Source organism: Macaca fascicularis, chromosome 13 (genome assembly GCF_037993035.2).
Source record: "Macaca fascicularis isolate 582-1 chromosome 13, T2T-MFA8v1.1".
Taxonomy (NCBI): Eukaryota; Metazoa; Chordata; class Mammalia; order Primates; family Cercopithecidae; genus Macaca; species Macaca fascicularis.
In genome coordinates this window covers 68,118,623-68,146,185 of record NC_088387.1, presented here as the reverse complement: position 1 = coordinate 68,146,185, position 27,563 = coordinate 68,118,623, and the positions used below count along the sequence as shown (strand labels likewise).

At 38.1% G+C, this 27,563-nt stretch overlaps 1 protein-coding gene across 21 annotated transcripts in view; it reads right to left on the bottom strand.

Annotated features, from left to right (window-relative positions):
- Positions 1–27,563, bottom strand: part of LOC102121007 (probable G-protein coupled receptor 75) — a 185,407-nt gene that overhangs the window by 37,883 nt on the left and 119,961 nt on the right. For 8 of the 21 annotated variants that reach the window (XM_065527093.2, XM_065527094.2, XM_065527097.2 and 5 more), the window contains 5 exons: positions 19,869–19,981; positions 19,123–19,258; positions 6,881–7,058; positions 4,491–4,688; positions 1,156–1,236 (listed from right to left, as the gene is read on the bottom strand). In XM_065527093.2, the coding sequence (XP_065383165.1) occupies positions 1,156–1,236; positions 4,491–4,688; positions 6,881–7,058; positions 19,123–19,258; positions 19,869–19,981 (706 nt within the window). Of the gene's footprint in view, positions 1–1,155; positions 1,237–4,490; positions 4,689–6,880; positions 7,059–10,425; positions 10,530–19,122; positions 19,259–19,868; positions 19,982–27,563 lie in introns of all 21 variants that reach the window. The other 13 variants (XM_015433442.4, XM_074011802.1, XM_074011805.1 and 10 more) reach the window with 3 other exon arrangements.

Here is a 27,563-nt window from a genome sequence, read left to right as displayed (position 1 = left end):
AATCTGCTACCATGCCATGAGGATATTCCAGCCGTCCTGTGGAGAGGCTTTTATAGAAAGAAACCGAGGTTTCCTGCCAACACCCAGCCATATGAGTGATCCATGTCAGTAAGCCTCTGTGGAAGTTGATCCTCTGGCTCCTGTCAAGTTTGCTAATGACTGTAGCTTCAACTAATATTTAATGCAACTATAAGAGAAACGTCCAAGCCAGAACTGCCCACCAAGCTATTCCTGAATCTCTAACCAACAGAAACTCCAGAAGCTGCATGGTTGTGCCAGGCCAGCCTGCACACTCCAGCTGCCAGAGAGCATGTCTTATCCTGTGTTAATAATTTCTACTGGTTTACTTTTAAGTTAATTTACTCTTTCCTATATCTTTCATTCTGCTATGGAGTACATGTAGTAAATTTTTTTATTTCAGATTATTGTATTTTTTAGTTTTTTTATAGTTTCTAATTCTCAGCTGAGAATTTCTACCTTTTCATTTTTTCCAGTATGTTAGCCTCATGAAGCACTGTTGTAAGAGCTGCTTTCAAGTATCTGATATTTCTAACATCTGTACCATCTCAGCACTGGCTTCTATTAATTGCTTTTTCAAACCATGAGATTTAGTCATGTTTTATCAGTTCTTCATATGCCAAATAATTTTAGGTTGCCTCCTGGACATTGTGAATTAACATTTACATGCTATATAAATTCTGAGTCCTGGGTCTCGTTATAATCCTTTGAAGAACACTAGTTTTTTCGTTTGTTTATTTCAGCAAGCATATAACCTAGTTAGGTTCAAACTGCAATTTCTGTTTCACCTTACACAGTGGTTCTAATGTCAGTTCAGCTCTCAAAAGCCTCTGCTTTCCTGCTTTAAGCCTGGACCCATGAATGTGCCACTCAGGGTCTAGCCTGAGACTCTGATGATAGTTCAAATCTTACTTTCAACATTTTGGGTTGGCTGGGTGCCGTGGCTCATGCCTGCAATCCCAGCACTTTGAGAGGCTAAGGCAGGCAGATCACTTGAGCTCGGAGTTTAAGACCAGCCTAGGCAACACGGCAAACCCTGTCTCTACAAAAAAAACAAAACAACAACAAAAAAAATCCAGGCACGGTGGCGCACAACTGTCGTCCTAGCTACTCAAGAGGCTGAGGCAGGATATTTACCTGAGTCCAGGAAAGTTAAGGCTGCAGTGAGTCATGATCATGTCACCGCACTCTGTTCTGGGCAACAGAATGAGATCCTGTCTCAAAAACAAAACAAAATAAAAAACAATTTGGGTCTGTCTTGTGCATTTAAAGCTTGGGGTAAGTCGGGAATATGCAAATTCATATGCCGAATTAGGATATCCACTTCTCCAAGCTCTCTCTTCTCCAAGACTCCCCTACCATTCTCTGGCCCATAGGGTTCCATTTACCTGATTCCTCTGACCAGAAAAACAGGCTTTCTATCGTGTCTATGTTTCAGCTTTCTCAGTAAGTTGAATAGGATCTGTTTAGTGCTCTCTATATTAAACAATTGGACAATTAATGTTACTGACTGATTTTAGCTGCTGGTGCCACTGGTGCTACTCAGTTCCAGTTCAGGGTTGGCCCTCAGGGCAACAAAGCAAAAGAAAAAGGAGGCCAGGCACAGTGGCTCATGCCAGCACTTTGGGAGGCCAAGGCGGGCAGATCACTTGAGGTCAGAAGTTTAAGACCAGCCTGGCCAACATGGTGAAACCCCATCTCTTTTAAAATACAAAAAGTAGCTGAGCATGGTGGCACTTGCCTATAATCCCAGGTACTTGGGTGGCTGAGACAGGATAATCACTTGAACCCGGGAGATGGAGGTTGCAGTGAGCCCAGATCGCACCACTGTACTCCAGTCTGGGCAACACAGCGAGACTGTCTCAAAAAAAAAAGAGGAAAAGGAAACTGGAAAATTCATTTTCATGTGGATCTCTTCATCAAGTTACCACTCTCTTTCATAATCTATCTGCTTTTGTCCCTTTGAGAGTCCTCAGGTAGTTTTGTTTTGAATTTTGACCACAGTTTTTTGTAGTCATTAGTGAGAGAGAAAGAAACAGGCTGTAGTGGAATTACTCCACGTAGGCTACACAGCATGTTAAGAACTTAGCATCACTGAAGTTGACACAGAAAAAAATTCTACAGAGTAACTGAGACATAAAAAGCAAACCAAACTGTGGAGTTCCTTAAAAATACAACTTTGGAGTACTTGTGAAAGGAAAAGAAAAAAATCATTTATATCACTACTCAAGAATGAGATAATAGTTCATATTTGCAGTTATCCCAGACACAGCAGAAAAAAAATAGGAATCTTCCCTTCTATGAGTCTATAAAAAATACAAAAAAAATACATTAAAAATGCTTCTTTGCCAAAGATAGCAGAAGACAGTGAAGCAAATGCCACTAAATACTATTTTCCCCACTAGGTTTTAAATTCTCAAAGGAGAGTGTCTATGTTTCAGCTTCCTCAGTAAGTTTAACAGGATCTATTTAGTGCTCTCTATATAACAAAATGGTCAATTAGTGTTATTGACTGATTTTGTAGAAATCTAAGCAGAAAAAAGGGTCTGCCCCCCTAAAATTTCAGCTAATCTTGGAAAATCTAAAACCCTATTTAAGATCTTTCCCACCTAATTTCATTTATCTGAACCTATAGATGGCATGAAACATACTGCACAGCTCCCAAGGAATATCATTAATTTTAAGGTGTTTCAGGGTTAACAGGGGTACTACATTATATGGCTTAATTCAAACTACACTTATAAGGTAATGAGGCATGAGCTTAGCTGCTGTGATCGTATGAACCAAACACATTGTTCATCCAAAAGATAAGATGAAGGCCAAAAAAGACCATCATCGTACTGAATACACACACACACGTACACATGCACATGCACACGTGCACGCAATCCAAAATTGTTATATTCTGGTCTAATAAGAAATGTTCAGCTCTGTAATGGCGTTAAGATTTGGGATAGAGAAGGGCAAATAAAAGTCATCAGTGCAATCTCACTGAAGGTCAACTAAAGTAATTACAGCTCTTCTCTTTAAAAAGACAAAACTTAATGGGGCACACAAGAAAATCCTATGGGATCATGAAAGTTATGCATAAAGTGGGTCCCAGATACTCAGATTAACCAAAACCCAAATATTCAAACTAAAATGTATAAGTTTAAGAGGCCAGGTGGGGTGGCTCACACCTATAATCCCATCACTTTGGGAGGCTGGAGGCAGACAGATCACTTGAGGCCAGGAGTTTGAGACCAGCCTGGTGAAACCCTGTCTCTACTAAAATGTATAAGCTTAAACTTCAAACAAATATAGTGAACTACTAATTTTACATGGCAAATGTTAAGAGACAGTAAAGGCTGAAAAGCTTAGTAAATAATTTCTTGATAACTACTTAAATTAAATAGAGATCCATAATAGTGAATTGAAGAAGGCCAATACAATTTGAGGTATGCCTGCAACCTCTTCTGTGTCATTAAACACAATAGCATCTATCTTCACAACTTATTCCATTACTAGATGATCAGATATTACTCAATATGGCTTTTCTTACACATGGCTTTATTCTCAGTGTTTTAAAACCGTAAGAGTGTTATAGACAAAGTTACTGGCCAGACACTAACAAGGCAGCAGTAATTCTTCACTTACTCTATTTCACAGAATTATGACAGTTTAGAAAAATAATTAATTTGGGGGCTTTTAAAAACTTAACTATTCAGACTTGCATCAAAAAATAATATACAGCCAGGCATGGTAGCTCGCGCCTGTACTCCTAGCATTTTGGGAGGCCAAGGCAAGTGAACTGCTTGAGCCCAGGAGTTCAAGACCAGCCTGGGCAACATGGAGAAACTTCATCTCTACTAAAAATAAAAACATTCGCTGGGAGTGTTGGTGTATGCCTGTAGACCCAGCTACTCTGGAGGCTGAGGTAGAAGGATCACTTGAGCCTGGGATGTGGAGGATGCAGTGAGTCAAGATGGTGCCACTGCACTCCAGCCTGGGCCACAGAGTGAGACTCTGTCTCAAAAAAAAATTTTTTTTAATGCTATGCATCAAATACATTAGAAATACAATAATTTCTATAAAACTAAAGTTTTATTTTTAGGCTCATATCTTATAAATTTTAAATGGTAAATGACCTGAAACAGTCACTGCCTTACTTGATAAAGTCCCATTTTTAATTCTGGAATTGTTTTGAAGACCAAAAATATCAGTGAATTTCTGCATCTACTTAAATTGTATTTCCTAAAATTGCTGCACTAAAAATGTAATCCAGATCCAAAGAAGGAAGGAAAACAATCTGATATTATCACCTCATTTGTGCTACAGCTTGACTGAAGGATCCGTTTTTTCCTATTTGTGTTCCAAGCTAGCAATTGAGCACTAACAGAGATACTAAGTTTCACTGTGAAAGAAAGTCACTTCAAAACATATCTCCATACAGCAAAAAAGAATAAAAATAAAAACACAGCAAATATACATACTCCTTTTGGAAAGCCATGCACACGGGAGAACTGAATCCAAAGACAAGGCACGCCTGGGCGTCTGGGCTGTAGCCATTCCGGAGTAATATTTCTAGGCAATCTTCATGTCCCCCAAACACTGCTGAGTAAACAGGGCTTACTTTGTTCAGCTCAGTGTCACAGGCCCGGTTAGTAAGTGGTATTAGTAAGTCCAAGATTCTATAAATACACAAATTCAGGAGATTTTAGTGTTTTTATAAGTGCATAAGTGTAGGCAACATTTCTAAAGCACAATTTTTTCAGAATTACCAACTGATTCATTTAAAGAAATATTTCTGTCTAGGGTGTACCTTCTACCAACAACGTTAAACTATTACATGTTATATATTTACTCTAAAATGTTACACTTATTATCACTTAATATAAAGGTCTTTAAATACATGTGAAACAAAATTAACGTCCCTATATGTAAACAGAAAAGGTGCTCTTTTAATTTTATTACCTTACTGGCACCACCTTATTCCCCAAAATTCAAATGTTATGTTAGATATTTTAGGGTCTAATAAATTATTTAAAACATCATTCTTCTAAGTATAAACTAGCATCAAGAAAATGCACTATTTTCCTTCTTAAAGTACCAATTAGTTTTTCTTGTCCAATTAGTAAAAATTTGTAAAGATGATAATTGACATGAAGACTAATATTTTCATCGGGAAGAAATTATAATTTCTGCTAAAATATTCTATTATCTGGAAAAAAAGGCCAGGCGCGGTGGCTCACACCTGTAATCCCAGCACTTTGGGAGGCCGAGACGGGCGAATCACAAGGTCCGGAGATCGAGACCACGGTGAAACCCCGTCTCTACTAAAAACACAAAAAATTAGCCGGGCGCGGTGGCAGGCGCCTGTAGTCCCAGCTACTCAGGAGGCTGAGGCAAGAGAATGGCGTGAACCCGGGAGGCGGAGCTTGCAGTGAGCCGAGATTGCGCCACTGCACTCCAGCCTGGGCGACAGAGCGAGACTCCGTCTCAAAAAAAAAAAAAGGAAAGGAAAAAAAGTGAGCTTATTAAATTATGGAGGCAGACTTATAAAGAAGCTGGTTCCTAGGAAGAGAAAGTTCTCAGAAAATAATTAAAACAAAAGTTCTTAGGTTATTTGTAAACTTACCTCTGGCAGTCAACTGGAAAGAAAAAAGGACTATTCCACCCTTCTAAAATTAAAAATAAAACTGTATAACAAAGCCAGGAAATTCCCTCTTTCTAGGAACAGACAGACAGGGCTACTCTGAAGTATTTTTATAACAGTAAATTTCTCTTTGTAACTTTTCCTCATGTAATGTATGTCTAAGATAACATTTAAGTAGAACTTAATTCACAAAAGGGGCTACCTTTGAAGTAGGCTATAAAGAAAATCATCAGTGACAATGAGAATTCTCAAAATTGAGAGCAAATGCCCAAGAGACTTTTGGTATCATTTAAAGCTCAGAGTATAATATCTAACACTTATGTTTAAATAAATGATCAAGAATTGGGGAAAATATCAAATTTTTAAATCTAAGCATTTTGTTAAAATAGTCTAATGTCTCTTAAATTTAATGTGTTTAATTTTTTTAAATAGGCTGGAAAAATTATACTCTCCCACAAGACATAAACATGCTTACAAATATTAATGAAATAGTAAGGTATTGTGTCACCTAGTGGCACAATGACCAAATTCCAGAATCTGTTTTCCTACTATGTAAACAAACTAAATTAAGTAATGAATATTTTACTGTTACTTTTTAAATCAGATAATACTAACAACAGCTATAAAAAGTATTATTGTAGAATTATGGCTGTAAAGATTCTAAACATGTATTTCTAAAAATTATTGACTATCAATTTAAGATAGACAGCCATATTCTCACAGGATATAGCTTCTAAGATTCCTGGAACCCCCATTTACTCTCTCTCTAATTTGAAGTTAGATCAAGAAAAGTTCAGTCAAAGGGTTTAAGACAGGGAGGACTACTTAGCATACACTTCAACAGGCATCACAAAATCAAAAGCTTTCCGGGGTCAAAGAGGTAACACGGATGGCCTCATCAGATTGATGCCTAAAAAGATGCCTGGGATAAAACTAGGGAGGAGGAGGTGGTGGATACAGCCATTACTAGAGAAATCAATGGGAAGAGTCAATACCCTGAGAAAGTCCCCGAGCCTACCCAGTCTCTAGCAACTCTGCCTCACAATATCAAAGTCCAGGACTAGTAGGAGCAAAAGACAGCACGAGGGACAGATTAGGGGTAGATCTATTCACCCAGCAGATTGGTAAGGAAGAGAATTTTGCTTAGAGGTGAAGGGTCTAGCCCAGATTTATTCCTTATTAGCTTTTGATTAAGAGACGACGCTTATTTTCTGTTTTAACACTTACTTTGTATGGCCCATTTGTGCAGCTGCATGAATAGGTAACTGCCAATTGTCCTCATTACAGTAAAGATCAGGATCTGCCCCACTGGAGAGCAAAAGCTCCACACATTTTGTGTGTCCCTCTTGAGCAGCAATGAACAAGGGAGTAGCTTTGTCCAAGGCTTGACAATTGACATTTGCACCTAATACAAAATAAACCATTTAACAGATAATCCTCATATTAAAAAAAAAAAAAAAAATCAACATAAATTTCAAAGGAACTACCACAAAAGGGTTTTATAGCACAATAAGCTTTTCCCTCATCACTGGATGTTGGATGTTGTTAAATAAACATATTTACTTTGCTAACTTCTTGGTAATCATTTAAATTGTCTTTGCTAAACTGACAGGGTAGCTCATGCCTGGAATCCCAGCAATTTAGGAGGCTGTGGCGAGAGGACTGCTTGAGGCCACGTGTTTGAGACCAGCCTGGGCAACATAGTAAGACCCTGTCTCTATCAAAAATAAAAAGGTTTTGCTTTTATGTCAGCAAGAAAACAAGTGATTCATATCTTAGAATTCATTTTTAAGCTAAAACAAAAATCCTGTTCAATGAAGGATACATTTCATTCCAATCCCTCCTCCAACAAGCATTCTGGGGCCCAATAAGTAAATATTTAAAAAGAAAAAATGCAAACTATCAAACATGGATAATATTTCTGACAAATGCTCAAAAAGATAAAATCTAAATTATGCCACTAATTGATTCAGGCTAAGATTTATGATTAATTATCAGTAAATATGACATATACGGGAGCTACACCTTAAACTAGTATTGACTATACTCTCTATTACATTTCTTTCTTCATAACCACTGCATAATAAATAATACCTAAAATCAGAGAAAAAGGGTCTCTTTCAACAGGTTTCTGAGTTGATATTTAAAATCACAAATGTGAAAGGGAAAAACAACAACATTGTAGTGAAAGAAAGAAAAAGAAAAAATCCCGCCCGCATTAAAATAATTACAAAAATTAGAAGTGGGAATGTCTCCAGATGAAAAGGAACTATCCCAAGAATTTTGGATTTGTGAAAAATCTAAATGTAGTGACACCACTGAGGGATCACAGTCGTGTTCCCACAATGGCTCCTGACCCAAATGGAAACTCAGAAATGACAGATAAAGAATTCAAAGTAAGGATTGCAAGGAAGCGCAACAAGATCCAGACAAGGTTGAAAATAAACACAAAGAAACTTCTAAAGCAACTCAGGAAATGAAGGCATCTTAAGATAAACATTTTAAAAAGGAATCAATCAGAGCTTCTGGAATTGAAAAACTCACTTAAGGAATTTCAAAATATAACTAAGTTTTATTAATAGACTGGATCAAGCAGAAGAAAGAATTTTGGAGCTTGAAGATCAGTCTTTCAAACTAACTCAGTCAGATTAAAAAGTATTTTTTTTTTAATGAAGAAGGTTTTGAGAAATATTTGATAATGTAAAGCAACCAAATCTATGAATTATTGGTATTCCTGAGAGAGAAGGAGAAAAAGTAAATGATCTGGAAAACATATTTGAGGACGTAATTTAAGAAAATTTCCCTAATCTTGCCAGAGAGGAAGATATCCAGATAGAAGCAATCCAGAGAACTCCCTGTGAACATGAACATCACCATGGCATATAGACACCAGACTGTTGAAGGTTAACGCTAAAGAAAAAATCTTAAAGGCAGCTAGAGAAAAAAGTTAGATCCCATACAAAAGGAACAGTGGACTTCTCAGTGGAAACCTTACAAGGCAAGAGAGATGGGGGGTCTATTTTCAGCATTCTTAAAGAAAGGACACTACAACCAAGAATTTCATATTCTACCAAACTAAGCTTCACAAATGAAGGAGAAATAAAATATTTTACAGACAAGCAAGCACTAAGATAATTTGTTACCACTAGATCAGCCTTAGCAGAGATCCTTAAAGGACTTCTAAACATGGAAATGAAAGAACAACACTGATACCACAAAAACACACTGAAGAACATAGCCCAAAGACCCCATAATGCAGCCATGCAACAGACATGGCAAAGCAACCATCTACCAATTTAATAATAGGATCAAAACCTCACCTATCAACATTAACCTTGAATGTAAAGGGTCTCTTCAGAATATATAAATCTTTCGCCTTTTACTAAACATCCTGCTTAAAAGGTACAGAGTTGCAATTTGGATTAAAAAGAAAGAAAGAAAGAAAGAAAGAAAGAAAGAAAGAAAGAAAGAAAGAAAGAAAGAAAGAAAGAAAGAAAGAAAGAAAGAAAGAAAGAAAAAAAGAAAGAAAGAAAGAAGACTCATTCATCTGCTGCCTTCAAGAGACACGTCTCACATGTAAAAATATCTACAGGCTCAAAGTAAAGGGTTGGAAAAAGCAAGCAAATGGAAAACAAAAAAGGTCAGGGGTCTCCCTTCCCCTTCCCCTTCCCCTTCCCCTTCCATTTTTGAGATGGAGTCTTGCTCTGTCACCAGGCTGGAGTGCAATGGTGCGATCTCAGCTTACTGCAACCTCTACCTCCTGGGTTCAAGCAATTCTCCTGCCTCAGCCTCCTGAGTAGCTGGGACTACAGGCGCACACCACACGCCCAGCTAATTTTTGTATTTTTGGTAGATAGAGACGGGGTTTCACCATGTTGGCCAGGATGGTCTCGATCTCTTGTCCTTGTGATCCATCCACCTCGGCCCCCCAAAGTGCTGGGATTACAGGTGTGAGCCACTGCACCTGACCAGGGGTCACGATTCTTATGTCAGATAAAACAGACTTTAAATCAAACAACAGGGCCAGGTACAGTGGCTCACAACTATAATCCCAGAGCTTTGAGAGGCCGAACTGTGACAGAGAAGGAATATCCCCATCTTGCACAAGCACTGTTATTTTCCAATTCACCTTAATAAAAAACTGCCTAAATCCAAAGGGCATCAGCCTAAATGGCTAAGGTCAGCATGACCGTAAACCAAAAAAACATCTCCAACGAGAAACATTCCAAACTCCTCAGCGACCAGAGACATGCTAGCCACCCCACTCTGGCTGGGAAGATGCCAGCCCCGAGATAACCCCCTTCCTGCTGGAAAGATGTCAACCCCAAGATAACCCCCCCTTTGCCAAGAGACATTCCAACTTCACCATAAACTTCTCCCCCACACATAAATATTCCAAGCTTGTGACAAGCCCCCTCACCCTAAAACCAATATATACTGATGTACTCAGTCTGTAAGAGAAAGCACTCCTGAACAAAAAAAAAAAAAATCTGCCAGAAGCCCTTCTCAGGTTTTACCTAAAGTAAACCTGTCTTTAACTGCCAAGCCATCCTATGTGTCTCTTTCCCCTTTCTTTAACTCTTACAAGGTAGGAGGATCACTTGAGCTCAGGAGTTCAAGACCAGACAGGGCAATGTGAAAGGAAAATAAATCTTGGAACCCCACAATCACTAAGCCAAAGAGAAAAGTCAAGCTGGGAAATGCTTAGTGCAACCCTGCCTCCTATTCTGCTCCTAAAAGATAGCTACTAAGATTAGAAAAAAGTTACATACCTCCCTCACAAGGAATTTCCCTGTGGATGAAGGACAGACAGAATTCAAAGTCATCCCTCTGCTCACTGGGATAAGCACATATCTGAGTGCCTCCTTTGGAAAGCCTAATTAGAAACTCAAAAAAAAAACAAAAAAAAAAACAAAAGGCAACCATTTGTCTCTTAGCTACCTACGACCTGGACATACTCTCCCCACTTTGCGTTGTCCTGCTTTTCCAGAGAGAACAATACATATCTTATATATATTGATTGATGTCTCATGCCTCCCTAAAATGTATAAAACCAAGTTGTGCCCCAACCACTTTGGGCACATGTTGTCAGGACCTCCTGAGGGTGTGTCACAGGCACGTGCCCTTAACGTTGGCAAAATAAACTTCCTAAATTGACTGAGATCTGTCTCAGATATTTTGGGTTCACAGCAACACAGTGAGACCCCATTTCTATTTAAAAAAACAAAGAAAAAATTATATATAAAAAACCAATGACAGTACAAAAGGACAAAGAAGGTAATTACATAATGATAAAGGGTTCGATTCAACAAGACTTAACAATTCTAAATATACACACACCCAACGCCAAAGCATCCAGTTTCATAAAACAAGCTCTTAGAGATCTATAGAGATAGTAATAATATTGGGAGATTTCAACATCCCATTGACAGCATTAGATAGATCATTAAGGCAGAAAATTAAAAAACAAATTCTGGGTATAAATTCAACATTTGACCAATTGGACCTAATACATATCTACAGAACACTCCACTCATCAACCACAGAATATATATTCTTCTCAACAGCACACAGAACATACTCCAAGATGGACCACATGCTTGGCCAAAAAGCACATCTCAATAAATTTTAAAAAACTGATTCATTTGTGAGGCCGAGGCAGGTGGATCACTTGAAGGTCAGGAGTTCGCGACCAGATTGGCCAACATGGTGAAACCCCATCTCTACTAAAAATACAAAAAATTAGTTTGGCCACAGTGGTGCGTGCCTGTAATCCCAGGTACTCAGGAGGCTGAGGCAGGAGAATCACCTGAACCAGGAGGCAGAGGTTGCAGTGAGCTGAAATAATGCCACTGCACTCTAGTCTGGGTACAGAGCAAGACCCTGTCTCCAAATAAATAAATAAATAAATAAACAAACAAACTGAATTATACCAACCATACTCTCAGAACACAGTAGAATAAAAACAGAAATCAATACCAAGAAGATCTTCCAAAACCACACAATTACATAGAAATTAACTTGGCTCTTGGTTGGGCGCGGTGGCTCACGCCTATAATCCTAGCACTTTGGGAGGCCAAGGCGGGCAGACTGCCTAAGCTCAGGAGTTCGAGACCAACCTGGGCAATGTGGTGAAACCCCATCTGTACTAAACTACAAAAAAAACAAAAAAAAATTAGACAGGCGTGGTGGTGTGCGCCTCTAGTCCCAGTTACTCAAGAGGCTGAGGCAGGAGAATTGCTTGAACCCAAGAGGTGGAGGTTACAGTGAGCCGAGATGGTGCCACTGAACTCCAGCCGGGCGACAGAGCGAGACTCTGTCTCACAAACAAACAAACTTGCTCTTGTATAGCTTTTAAGTAAACAATAAAATTATGACAGAAATCAAAAAATTCTTTGAAATAAATAAAAACAGACACAAAACATATTAAAATGCAGCAAAAAGTGTTAAGAAGTTTATAATGCTAAACATCTAACTCAGAAAGATCTCAAATTAATGATCCAATATCACACTTAGAAGAACAAGAAAAACCAGAACAAACTAACCCCAAAGCTAGCAGAAGAAAAAAAAATAATTAAAATCAGAGTGGAACTGAATGAAATTGAGACCCAAAAATCCACACAAAGGATCAATGAAACCAAAAGTTGGCTCTTTGAAAGGTTAAACAAAATTGATAGACTACTAGCTAGATTAACAAAGAAAAAAAAAAGAGTGAAGATCCAAATAAGCACAATCTGAAACAACAAAGTTGACATTACAATAGATTCTACAGAAATACACAAGATCCTCAGAGACTATTATGAACACCTCAATGCACACAAACTAGAAAATCTAGAGGAAATGGATAAACTACACAATCTCCCAAGACTGAATCAGAAAGAAATTGAAATAGACCAATATCAAGTTCCAAAACTGAATCCATAATAATAAAACAAAAATAACCTACCAACCAAAAAGTCCTGGACCAGATGAATTCACAGCTGAATTCTACCAGATATACAAAGAAGAATGGGTACCAATTCTACTGAAACCATTCTCAAAAATTAAGGAGGAGGAATTCCTCCCTAAGTTGTTCTACAAAGCCAGCATCACCCTAATACCAAAACCTGGAAAAGACACAATGAAGAAAGAAAAGTACAGGCCAATATCCCTGATGAACATAGACACAAAAATCCTCAACAAAACACTAGCAAATCGAATCCCGCAACACATCAAAAAGTTAATGCATCATGATCAAGTAGGCTTCATTGTTGAGATGCAACGTTGGTTCCATATACGCAAATTAATAATTGGGATTCACCACATAAAGAAAATTAAAAACTACATGATCACCTCAATAGATGTGAGAATAGCCTTCATTATTCATGATAAATAAACAAAACCCTCAACAAACTAGGCATTGAAGGAACATATCTCAAAATAATAAGAATCATCTATGACAAACCCACAGCCAATATCATACTGAAGAGGCAAAAGCTGGAAGCATTCTCCCTGAGAACTGGAAGAAGACAAGGATACCAACTCTCACCACTCCTATTCAACATAGTACTGGAAGTCCTTGCCAGAACAATCAGGCAAGAGAAAGAAATAAAAGGCATCCGAATAGGAAAAGAAGAAGTCAAACAATCTCTCTTCTTTGACAATATGATTCCATACCAAGAAAACCCTAAAGACTCCACAAAAAGGCTCCTGAAGCTGATAAACAACTTCAGTAAAATTTCAGGTTACAAAATCAATGTATAAAATCAGCAGCATTTCTAGACATCAATAATGTTCAAGCTGACAGCCAAATCAAGAATGCAACTCCATTTACAATAGCCACCAAAAAAAAAAAAAAAAAATTAAAAACCTAGGAATACATCTTACCAAGGAGGTGAGAGATCCCTACAAGGAGAACTACAAAATACTACTGAAAGAAATCACAGATGACACCAACAAATGGAAAATCCATGCTTATGGATTGCAAAAATCAATTATCATTTTTTAAAATACCCATGCTGCCCAAGGCAACCTATAGATTCAACACTATTCCTTTTTTTATTTTTTCCCCTGTTAAATGTCAGAGTCTTTGGTTTTTGTTTTTTATTTCCATAAGTTATTGGGGAACAGGTGGTGTCTGGTTACATCAGAAAGTTCTTTAGTGGTGATCTGTGAGATTCACCTCATCACCCAAGCAGTATACACTGCAACCAGTTTGTGATCTTTTATCCCTCACCCCCTTCCCATCCTTTCCCCAAGTCCCTGAATTCTATTGTGTCATTTTTATGCTTCAATGCTATTCCTGTCAAACTACCAACACCATTTTTCACAGAATCAGAAAAAAAATGTTCTTAAATTCATATGGAACCAAAAAATGGCACAAATAGCCAAAGCAATCCTAAGCAAAAAGAATAAAGCTGGAGGCATCACATTACCCAATTTCAAACTATACTTTAAGGCTAAGGTAACCAAAACAGCATAGTCCTGGTACAAAAACAGACACACAGATCAATGGAATAGAATAGAGAATCCAGAAATACAGCCACGCACCTACAGCCATCTGATCTTTGACAAAGTTGACAAAAATAAGCAATGAGTTAGAGACTCCTTATTCAATAAATGGTGCTAGGATAGGTGGCTAGCTATATGCAGAAGAATGAAACTGGACCCCTACCTTTCACCATATACAAAAATCAACTCAAGATGGATTAAATATTAAAACGTAAGACCTCAAACTATAAAAATCCTAGTTAGAAAAAAAAGAGAAAACACCGTTCTGGACATTGGCCCTGAGAAAGAACTTATGACTAAGTTCTCAAAAGCAATTGCAACAAAAACAAAAATTGATAAGTGGGACCTAATTAATCTCTTTAGATTAATTAAGCTCTTTAGCTTCTGTAAAACAACAGAATCCACAGACAATCCACAGAATAGGAAAAAATATTTGCTAACTACGTATCTTTAAAGATTCTGGACATTAGACAAAGGTCTTTATCCTAACTTTGTCTAATATCTAGAATCTATAAGGAAATTAAACAATTCAACAAGCAAAAAACAATCCCAGTAAAAACTGGGCAAAAGAACTGAGCACACTGGCTCACGCCTGTAATCCCAGCACTTTGGAGGCCAAGGCGGGTGGATCACGAGGTCAGGAGACCAAGACCATCCTGGTTAACACGGACAAACCCTGTCTGTACTAAAAATACAAAAAATTAGCCAGGCATGGTGGCACATGCCTGTAGTCCCAGCTACTTGGGAGGCTGAAGCAGGAGAATCGCTTGAACCCAGGAGGCAGAGGTTGCAGCGAGCAGAGATAGCGCCACTGTACTCCAGCCTGGGTGATACAGTGAGACTCCATGTCAAAAAAAAAAAAAATTGGGCAAAAGACATGAAAAGACACTTCTCAAAAGAAGACATATGAGCATCCAACAAACACATGAAGAATTGCTCAACATCACCAATCACCAAAGAAATGCAAATCAAAACCACAATGAGACATAAACTCATACCAGTCAGAATGGCTATTACTAAAAAGTCAAAAAACAACAGATGCTAGAGAGGTTGAAGACAAAGGGGAACACTTATACATTGTTGGTGGGAATGTAAATTAGTTCAGCCATAGTGGAAAGCAGTTTGGAAATTTCTCAAATAGCTTAAATCAAAACTACCATTCGACCCAGCAATTTATCACTGGGTATATATCCAAAAGAAAATAAATCATTCTACCAAAAATACACATGCACTTGCACGTTCATCACAGCACCACTCACAATAGCAAAGACATGGAATCAACCTAGGTGCCCATCAATGGATACCTGGTGGATTGGATAAAGAAAACACAGTAGATATACACCACGGAATACTACACAGTCATAGAAAAGAATAAAATCATGTCCCTTTAGCAACATGGATGCAGCTGGAGGCCATTATTCTAAGTGAATTAACAAATTAACAGAAAACCAAATACTGCATGTTCTCACTTATAAGTGGAGGCTAAACACTGGGTACTCGTGGACATAAAGATAGCAACAACAGATACTGGGGACTAATAGAGAAGGGAGGCAGGGAACAGGGCAAGGGCTCAAAAGCTAACTGTTGGGTACTATGCCCACTATCTAGGGGATGAGATCACTCATATCCCAAACCTCAGCATCAGCATCATGCAATACACCTATGTAACAAACCTGCATGTGTACCCTCTGAATCTGAAATAAAAGTTGAAATTATAAAAAATAAAATAAAATCATAAATCTAATTAAATTATGTATACATCATTGTATAAAGATTTTTAAAACCTGACCTCAGTTTTTGTGAAGATTGTGAAAATAGCAGTCATCCCCAAACTTTTCTTGTTGGCAAATAATGTATTAAATATGCTAAATATGATGTTGTTACATGACCATGAGAGTTTTTTAAATTTCTAGAATACATCTCGGTGGAAAGATCATCATCAAGAGGGAAAGGACTATCTTCTATTTAAAAGAATATTCCATAAATGCACCTTGAATAGACCAAAGTTTTATGTACACAAAAACTACATAGAACACAAATGGTAAATTAAAGAGTCTATAGATCCTTCAGAAATTCCAAATGCTAGAAACTAGAACCTTCATGATTTATATGAGGGAGATGTTTTACCCACTGTCAGTTTCAGAAAGAAGTAAACACTATAACTGAAAAGGGACTAAGTCAAGAAAGAAACCTTAACTTTTTTTTTTAATCAATGCGTTATTGTGAGTGACAATTTCAAAGTATCACAAAGAATAAGGAACCAATTTCTTTAAAGACTACTGGTGAAAAAGTTGGAAAAATGACAGACAAGTCACTGAAAGGAAAGTACTGGGGGTTGGAAACATGTATGGTTACATGATAAACATACCTACACACCTTTTCAACTGATTATTTAGAACAATTCAGAGAAAAGAAATAAAAAGAACAAAGCAAAACAAAACAGGAGCTCAGAGCTCCAGGCGACAAGATAACAGACCTGACATGAGGAGAGACATTAAGGTGCAGTTTAATCTATTTAATTTTAAAAAAAAATTTTGGGGGGAGGGACGGAGTCTCACTCTGTCACCCAGGCTGGAGTGTAGTCGCGAGATCTAGGCTCGCTGCAACCTCCACCTACTGGGTTTAAGCAATTCTCCTGCCTCAGCCTCCTAAGTAGCTGGGACTACAGGTGCACACTGCTACACCTGGCTAATTTTTTGTGTTTTAATAGAGACAGGGTTTCACCATGTTGCCCAGGCTGGCTGCAAACTCCTGAGCTCAGGCAATCCGCCCGCCTTGGCCTCCCAAAGTGTTGGGATTACAGGCATGAGCCACCGCACCTGGCCTATTTAATCTAAATATTAACATATATATATATATATACACACACACACACACACATACACATATATATACACACACACACACATATTTTTTTTTTTCTTTCTTTTTTTTTTTTTGAGACGGAGTCTCACTCTGTCGCCCCGACTGGAGTGCGGTGTTGTGATCTCGGCTCACTACAACCTCCGCCTCATGGGTTCAAACAATTCTCCTGCCTCAGGCTCCCCAGTAGCAAGGACAGGTGTGTGCCACCACACCTGGCTAATTTTTATATTTTCAGTAGAGACAAGGTTTCCCCATGTTGGCCAGGATGGTCTCAAGCTCCTGACCTCAGGCAATCTGCCCGCCTCAGCCTCCCAAAGTGCTGGGATTACAGACGTGAGCCACCGTACCCGGCCTAAACACTAATAATTGTAACTTATGGGACTGCAAGTCATAAACTGAATTAGGATAGTCCTCTGGAAAGTATGATGTAGTAGAAGGAAGATCAGAAGTCAGAAGGCCTGGGTCCAAGCCCTGATTCTGCCAGGAAACAAGAGTCTAGATCTTTGAAAAGGCACTTAAACATTCACGGTCTGGACTCTTAATCTAAAAACGATTATGTTTGAAGAGATTATTCTGGGGATTCCTCTTAACTGTAAGATTTATAGACTCATTATAACAGATGCCTTAAATTGGCACTTAATGGATATTTGTTTCTTTTACTTCCTACTCTGACTTAAGTGTTTCAAGGTTTGTAAAAGAAAGCAAAAATAAGAAAATATGTGCCCTGCTGTTTAAATAAACTGTGGATTGCTGGGCAGGCATAGTGGCTCACAGTGTAATCCCAGCATTTTGGGAGGCTGAGGCAGGAGGATCACTTGAGGTTGGGAGATTGAGACCCACTTGGGCAACACAGCAAGACCCCATGTCTTAAAAAAAAAAAAAAAGGTTTTTTAATTAGCTGGGCATGGTGAAATGCACCTGTAGTCGCAGCTATTTGGTAGGCTAAAGTGGGAAAATCACTTGAGGCCAGGAGTTTAAGGTTACAATGAGCTGTGATCATACCACTATACTCCAGCCTGGGTGATGGAGCAAGGCCTGGCCTCAATTAATCAATAAACAAGCAAACAAACAAACTTTGTATGATCTATTTGAAGGAAGTTCATAAAAAGCCTAGATTTTCTTTCTTTCTTTTTTTTTCTTGAGACACAGTCTCGCTCTGTCGCCCACGCTGGAGTGCAGTGGTGCAATCTTGGCTCACTGCAACCTCTGCCTCCTAGGTTCAAGCAATTCTAGTGTTTCAGCTTCGCTAGTAGCTGGGATTACAGGTGCATGCCAACATGTCCAGCTAATTTTTGTATTTTCAGTAGAGATGGGGTTTCGCCATGTTGGCCAGGCTGGTCTCAAACTCCTGACCTCAAGTGATCTGCTCACCTCGGCCTCCCAAAGGGCTGGGATTACAGGCATGAGCAACCGTGCCTGGACAAAAAAAGTCCAGGTATTTTTTTTTTTAACTGCCTAGGCTACCGTGATTCACGCTTCATCAAGTTAGCACTGTGAAGCACATATCTGGTGTTTGGGAGAGATTTAAAAGCCCCTACATAATAAACATTTCTGGTCACAAAACTGTGACTTAAGAGTAAGAATGCCACCTGAACACCAACTTCCCTGGCAATGCTGAATGTGGAAGGGTTGTCAAAGAAAAACCTTTAGCAGGTTATGCTACTATTAACATAATAAAGTGTAAACTTGCTTTGAAATAAACCCATTTAAATAATGACAAAATTAATAAAACATACACCTCAAGGCCTTAATACACAAAATAGCCATCTAATAAGGTAATTAAGCCTAAACTAGTCTTACACCCTAGAAAGCTGAAACTGCTCAATTCCCTACAGGAAAGGACAGCCCCGTCATTCAACTTGCCAATAAACCTGCTTCAGTGACAGATCATTATGCTCCTACTCAGATAAATTAGTAGCTGTGCATTGCATTGTCAGTAATAGACACTGAATAACCAGGTTTATAAATCAGCTTTTATTTACTCTTATTTACCACTTATATAAACCATAAATTTCACAACCTGATTTATATTTGAGTCAAGAATTATTCCTCTAGGAAATATAAAGTTTAAAGCTCATGATCTTAACAGTACAAAGGCTAATGGATAATCTTACCAGATGAAATAAGTATGCTCAAGCTTTCTAGCTTGCCATATTGAGCAGCCACAAATAAAGGTGTGATTCCAAAGTCATCCTGGCATTCCTTGTTTGCTCCTTTTTTAAGAAGCAATTTTATGATCTCAGCATTTTCCTAAAGCACAGATTCACATTTTAAATAAGAAAAAAACAAAGAAAATAAAAGGTATCTTTTTTCTTATTGTGTTTTTTTTTTCTTTTTTATCCTCTCACTAAAGGATAACTTGAAGAAAAAAACAAAACAGTATACTGCTGTATTGGTTGGAAAGAAATTGGCCAAACAATCAGATTATCCTATACTTCCAGTTAACTCAATAAATGTAAACATGAAACACTGATCTCTAGGAATTATAAACCTTATAGAATCCTGCAAAATTAGCTTGCTAACCCAAGCACTAAGGAGCCATCACAATTTCTAAACACACTATTCTAAATAAAATAACCCATTGCTCTTCATCAATTTATATCCCAAATAACTGACGGTTTCTTAAACACGCCATCAACATTTTTAAAATGTAGATAATCCCTATAGCCCAAAGCTTCTACAGCTACTACAGAAGTTGGTTTATTCAGAATCATCATTAGCATTTAGACTGCCTTTTCTGTACTGCACTAACCATCATAAATCACAGGCAAGCAGAAAGCAAAAACTGCATAGGACTGTCATTTTAAGAGGCTAAAACACACAATTTACATGGAAATGAGATAATAAATTCAGAGGTTACCTGAAAAGAAGCCTGGTGCAAGGAGTTCCATCCACACATAGAATGGGATCCATTAACATTTGCTCCATGTTGAAGCAACAGCTTTAACACATCTATCTGTCCATTTTCAACAGCTGCAATACAGCAGTTAGAAAAATTAATGTCAGCAAAAAGGCATGTTTGTAGGACTGGACACTTTGGTGATGTTCTCATCACTTATTCACCTCAGAACCACAATGCTCTCATTATTCCTAAACATTTATCACAATTTGCTTAGCCCAAATCTATTAACAAATATCTAAGTCTTTCTGAACACACACAAAATTATTTTCAACAGCATGTTAAAAGACACAGAGGAACTGGAAGCAAGAAGCAAACGTTTATTCTCTCTGGAAATGGAAACAGCCTAGTTCTAGTTTGTTAAAATGAAACTGGGAGGATATAAGATGGACAATTCAGAATCAACAGTACCAGTCTGGAAAAGCAATCTCAAAAGGACTGAAAGGTTTGTTATTACTACATTTGATCATAAATAAAAAGAGTCACTGACAAAATGAAAAAGCAAGTTCTTCATCTTATTTTTTTTTTTTTTGGCACTAATTATGGAGGAATTTAAGCACGACATTAATGAAAAACAGAATGCCAAAATAGAATTATAAAGTGCTTTATAAAATAAGTACAAACACATACACACATCATTAGCAAATTAGGTATATTGTGAATGTTGTTACGTGTAAGGCTACTGAGTGACATCCTTAAATTTTAAGTTCAGAAACTTAAAATCAAGAAATAGTAATATTTATAAGAAAGAAAGGTAAGACGTGTATAAGAAGGTCTGGCTAACGTGCTTGGATATGGGAAAGAAGATTTAAGTTGATTTCATATCTTGGCGATTGTGAATGGTGCTGCAATGAACATACATGTGCATGTATCTTTATGGTAAAATGATTTCTATTCCTTTGGGTATATACCCAGTAACGGGATTGCTGGGTCAAATGGCAGTTGTTTTCAGCTCTCTGAGGAATCACTATACAGCCTTCCACAATGGTTGAATTAATGTACACTCCCATCAACAGTGTACACATGTTCCTTTTTCTCCTCAACCTCGCCAGCACCTGTTATTTTTTTACTTTTTAATACCAGCCATTCTGACTGCTGTGAGATGGTAGCTCATTGTGGTTTTGATTCGCAGGAAAAAAGATTTGAAGAATAAGATTTTTTTTTTCATTTCAAACATACAGTTATTCTGTATCTCCTACTATAGTAGGAGGCAGGAAGTGGGAATCAACACTTCTCAGTCACAAAATTAGAAAGGCACATTTGGATAATGAGTCACATTAGAAAATGTTAATATACATGAAACAATGGGAATATAAAAATCCTTAAAAGTGTAAAGCAAGAAATGATAAGTGTCCTCATTACTACTGAAGATGAGTAACACGCCACTGATATTCTACTAGTTTTATATATTGAATTTACACCAAAGCTTATTTCTCCATAAGACTCTCAGAAGTTCTTTAATAAAAAATTATCCACCGGGTGTGGTGGCTCACACCTGTAATCCCAGCACTTTGGGAGGCCAAGGTGGGTGGATCACGAGGTCAGGAGATCAAGACCATCCTGGCTAACACCGTGAAAACCCGTCTCTACTAAAAATACAAAAAATTAGCCGGGTGTGGTGGCAAGCACCTGTATTCCTAGCTACTCGGGAGGCTGAGGCAGGAGAATTGTTTGAACCTGGGAGGTGGAGGTTGCAGTGAGCCGAGATTGCGGCAGTGTACTCCAGCCTGGGTAACAGAGCAAGACTCCATCTCAAAAACAAAAACAAAAACAAATACTCTTAATCTGAAGGGTTTCAGAAATGTAACCAATGGCTGTGATAGTACCACTGAGGTAGGAATCTAACATAACTAAGTTAATATTCAAAAGCATTTACCATAGAGAAAACAGTTTTTCAAGCTAAGCAATTTCTGTATAAATGATCTAAAGTCAATCTAATTTGGGGTGGCTTGCAGGTACCCCATAAATATATACACTGACCTTACCCACAACAGTTTTTTGGGCTTTTTGGGGGGGTTTTTTTGTCTTTTTTTGGGGATGGAGTCTCGCTCTGTCGCCCAGGCTGGAGTGCAATGGTGCAATCTCAGTTCACTGCAACCTCTGCCTCCCAGGTTCAAGCAATTCTCCCACCTCAGCCTCCTGAGTAGCTGGGATTATAGACACCCGCCATCATGCTTGGCTAATTTTTGGTATTTTTGTAGAGACGGTGTCTCACCATGTTAGCCACGGTGGTCTTGAACTCCTGACCTCAGGTGATCCACCTGCCTCGGCCTCCCAAAATGCTGGGATTACAAGCGTGAGCCACCACACTCGGCCCCCACAACAGTTTGTTTTGTTTTATTTTGAGACAGAGTCTCACTCTGTCACCTAGGCTAGAATGCAGTGGTGCAATCTTGACTTACTATAACCTCCCCGTCCCGGGTTTCACGCGATTCTCCTGCCTCAGCCTCCTGAGTAGCTGGGATTACAGGCGTGCACCACCATGTCTGGCTAATTTTGGTATTTTTAGTAGATACAAGGTTTCACCATGTTGGCCAAGTTGGTCTCGAACTCCTGGCCTCACGTGATACACCTGCCTCAGCCTCCCAAAGTGCTGGGATTATAGGCATGAGCCACCACACCCAGCCCCACAACAGTTTTTTAAAAATAACTGAAAATTTCAAAAAAAGAAAAATAAAGAAATTACAAATGAAATTACCATATAAAAAAATAAAGTCTGAAAGTAACAGTAATAATTTCAGGTAGAGGTCACAAAAGGAAAAAAATCTGTTTCATATCAAATTCATACATCATTATCAGTGATTGTTAGCAAAAATCATTCTATAGCCAGTCCATGACTTGAAGATTATCAGGTTGTCAGCAGTGATATATGAAGGAGAGTGAAGATAAGTTTGTTTTCCAGGAGTTAGGCTGACCTTATAAAAATTCAAGTCAAAAAAAATGTGTATTGATTATTAAATACAATATAGATACAGGAAAAGTTTTTTTTTTTTTTTTTTTTGAGATGCACTTTCGCTCTGTCGCCCAGGCTGGAGTGCAGTGGCCCAATCTCGGCTCACTGCACACTCCGCCTCCTGGGTTCATGCCATTCTCCTGCCTCAGCCTCCCAAGCAGCTGGGACTATAGGCGTCCGCCACCATGCCCAGCTGATTTTTTGTTTTTGTTTTTGTTTTTGCATTTTTAGTAGAGATGGCGTTTCACCGTGTTAGCCAGGATGCTCTTGATCTCCTGATCTCGTGACCCGCCCACCTCAGCCTCCCAAAGTGCTGGGATTACAGGCATGAGCCACCACACCAAGCCAAAATTTTCATTTTTTTAACCTCATGATGCAATAGTATGTTTTCACTTTTAATATCATAAATACATTAAGAAATCTGATATCTGCAACTATTAAAAACATTTCCCAACGACAAAAGTAAAACCTACACATGAGCAGAAAAATATTATTTTCACAGCCCTTGTTAATTATTTCAAAATAAAGCAAATTTAATAGTTATCAGTTGAGAAATCGTGGTTTAGAAAAGTGTATTTAGAGCTCAGATTTACTACCAAAGCCTCCGCTTTGGAAGAGGAGCATTCACTTTGTCTATTAAAATGGAATTATCAAATAGGATGGGCTGAATGGTTTGCTTTCAAAAAGGAGGTCATTACTTTACACATACATACATACACAGACATACTTTCTCAAGCCTACTGAGAAAACCAAATATAAGAGCATGTTTAGAAACTACCTAGCAAATAAAACAGACTTTGCAATCTTTTCTAAGAACAGAGTCAACCACTCAAGTATCTATAAACATTGAGTACCTGTGAATTCCATGGAGATAGTGGGAATACAGATGAATGGGGAAGGATAGAGAAGGATATCAAAGTATAAAAAGAGTGCTTCTGCCTTGAGAGCTATCTAGATGTAGAGAAAAATGATACATGTCAGCAACAGCAAATTAACCCTACCCAATTGAAACAATGATGCTAACAGAAATGAACTACACAATGATATTTTACATTATATTCTGTGTAGAAACTTGATTTACTTGTTACTTTTTCCATATCTCATAAGAAGAAGCAGGCTTCCACCTTTTCAGAGTTTCATCTGTGTCCTTTCCCTCGATCCCATACCTTCTCCACTTTTTTTTTTTTTTTTCTTTAAGATGGATTCTCATTCTGTCACCCAAGCTAGAGTGCAGTGGCACTATTTCGGCTCATAGCAACCTCTGTCCCCCGGGTACGAGCGATTCTCCTGCCTCAGCCTCCCAAGTAGCTGGGACTACCGGCATGTGCCACCAAGCCCAGCTAATTTTTGTATTTTTAGTAGAGATGGGGTTTCTCCATTTTGGCCAGGCTGGTCTTGAACTCCTGACCTCATATAATCTGCCCGCCTTGGCTTCCCACCTTCTCCACTGCCGAGACCAGCTCAATCGGGGAGACCCTAACCCAGCAGCGCTAGAGGAATTAAAGACACACACACAGAAATATAGAGGTGTGGAGTGGGAAATCAGGGGTCTCACAGCCTTCAGAGCTGAGAGCCTTGAACAGAGATTTACTCATGTATTTATTAACAGCAAGCCAGTGATAAGCATTGTTTCTATAGATTATAGATTAACTAAAAGTATTCCTTATGGGAAACAAAGGGATGGGTGGAAATAAAGGGCTGGGTTGGGCTAGTTATCCTTAACTAGCAGGAGTATGTCCTTAACTAGCAGGAGTATGTCCTTAAGGCACAGAGGTTTAAGAATGCCTTTAAGCGGTTTTCCACTCCAGGTGGGCCAGGTGTCCCCTGCCCTCACTGAAGTAAACCCACACAACCTTCCAGCGTGGGCATTAGGGCCATCACAAACATGTCACAGTGCTGCAGAGATTTTGTTTATGGCCAGTTTGGGGGCCAGTTTATGGCCAGATTTTGGGGGGCCTGCTCCCAACACTCCACTTTGGAGTTTGCTCCTCATATTGTCTCTTCTCCAATTTTCTCTCATTATTCCATCTCTGTTGGGCTCTACTGTTCAACCTGCAATCTAATTTAGGTTTTTCTTTCCCTAAAAATAAAACAAACAAACAAAATATCTTCCAATCTACCGTTTTCTCTCACTTTCTGTTTTTACCACTAAACTTCCCCCAAAGACTACTCTTAATGAGTCTACATTCAATGATCACATTTTCCCACCAATCACTCATTCATTCATTCAACAAATTCTACTTAGTGTCTACTATGTACCAGGTAATATTCCAGGTACTAGAGACATAGAAGTGAATAACAGACAAAAATACCTGCCTCCATGGACCTTTTAATCACTTAATCAATAACTATCATGTAAATTCTACTGCCATAATTCATGTGAAGCTCTTCCCAAGAAAATAATCATTAAATTCAATGATTTGAATCAGCCTTGAACCTCCTATTCAGTTCCTACTGTCTCTGGCATTAAATTCCCCATATTTTTCTAATATAAACTTTTTTCTCCATGTTAACAGCACTGTTGTAGTGTTACAACTTTCTGTAACAACTCATTCTTCTTGGTTTACTTTTTCTATCCTGCTAGTCTAGAAATGTGATGACTCACCAGGATTCTGTCTTCAAACTCTATTTTTTTTTCCTTTACTTTGTACATGTTCTTTTTTTTTTTTTTTTTTTTGAGATGGAGTCTTGTTCTGTTGCCTAGGCTGGAGTGCAGTGGTGTGATCTCAGCTCACTGCAACCTCCACCTCCCAGGTTCAAGCAATTCTCCTGCCTCAGCCTCCCTAGTTGCTGGTACAGACATATGCCTCCATGCCCAGATAAATTTTGTACTTTTAGTAGAAATGGGGTTTCACCATGTTAGCCAGGCTGGTCTCGAACTCCTGACCTCGACTGATCAGCCCGCCTCAGCCTACCAAAGTGCTGGGGTTACAGATGTGAGCCACCATGCCCGGCCTATGCATGTTCTCTATTAGTGAATTTGTTCAATTCTGAAACGTCACTGAGCAAATTCATCTCCAGGTGAATGATTGCTCCTAACTGAACTTTCCGTCATGGTCCAGAACCAAATTTCCAAGTATCTGCCAAATATTTCCATCCAGACATTCTATCAGCCCCTTAAAATCGACGCGTTTAACACAAAACTGGAGGCATGAATTTAATAAAACATGCAAAACCTCTATACTGAAAACTACAAAATACTACTGAGAAAAGCAAAGATCTAAAAAAAAAAAAAAAGTAGAATACACCATGTTCATGGATATAATGATTCACTATTATAAAAATATCAATTCTCCCCAAATCAATCTAAAGATTCAATGTGAGCCCAATCAAAACACCCAAAGGTGCTACGGGTATTGTCTTAATAGTTGGAAAAAAAAAAAAAAAAAAAAAAAAAACTGATTCATATAGATGGGAATGTAAAGAGCCAAATTATGCCAAAACAATCATGTAGAATAAAGCGAGAGGACTCAAACACCCAGATATCAAAACTAATAAAGCTGGAATAATTAAGGTAGCATGGTATTGGTACAGGATAGAGAAAGAGACTAATAAAACTGAAACTGCAAAAACAGATATCCCCAACAAATGGTCACTTTTATGACAAAGGTGACAATGGTTTGGGGTCCACTGAATATCCATACAGGGAAAAAAATACCTTGATCCCTGTCCCACACAATACACAATAATCAATTTCATATGGATTGGGAATTAAATTCCAGATTGGATCTGGGAACAACAAAGCTTCTAGAAAAAAATAAAAAGCAGAAAGGAAAAATCTATAAACTGACCTTGGAATAGAAAAATAATTTTTAATCTTTATATTAAAAGCAATAAACATAAAGGTAAATAGTGATAAATTGGACCACGTTAAAATTAAGAACTCCTTAAATCAATAAAAAGATAAATTATTTTTAAAACATGGGAAAATAATTAGAGGTAAAACACTACTGAGGGGCCATGGAACTCCTAAGACTTCTGGCTGAGTCAGAGTGATGAGACCATACTGTTCCAAAAGAATGGAGATCAATCCTAGGTACTTGTGAGAGGAAGGGGAAGGATGTCTCCACGCTTTTGTGTACGTATGAAATTGTCCATGACATTTTAAAAAAGGAAAGAAAAAAAAAAAGACTGCCACAAATTCAGAAGGGAATTCCAAAATGAAAATTTCAAAAACACTTTGAGTATCTAAAATATTCCTAATGTGCATATAGTATACCCTGAATTTTTTAAAACACATCAGAATAAAAATCAAACTGAACACTGTCCTATTCACTCAGTAATATTAAAGTCACATTTTGTATATTAATTGAAAAATGACTTAAAACCTAAAGAAACAGGGAGAGAAAGAAGAGACAAGAAATAGATAAATCCACGGCAGAATAATAACACAGTAATTAGGACAGAACCAACCTTCATATACTTTACACCTCTTATGGTATTTATTACAGCCTATCTTGAATTCTGGTTATTATAATATCCTCAATTAAATTGTAAGCCCATGATATCAGGAACTAAGTCTGATAGTGTAGAAGCCTGATAATCACCTAATCAATGGAGGATAATGAGAAAAATTCAGTTGTGACTTTTACTATCCTATTGATAAGCAAAACTGGTTGGCTAAGCTGGTGTTTCTTTGCTCCTTCACCTTTTTATGTGAGACCTATCTAGGACCACATGTTAGGGTAAAGGAGATAAATATT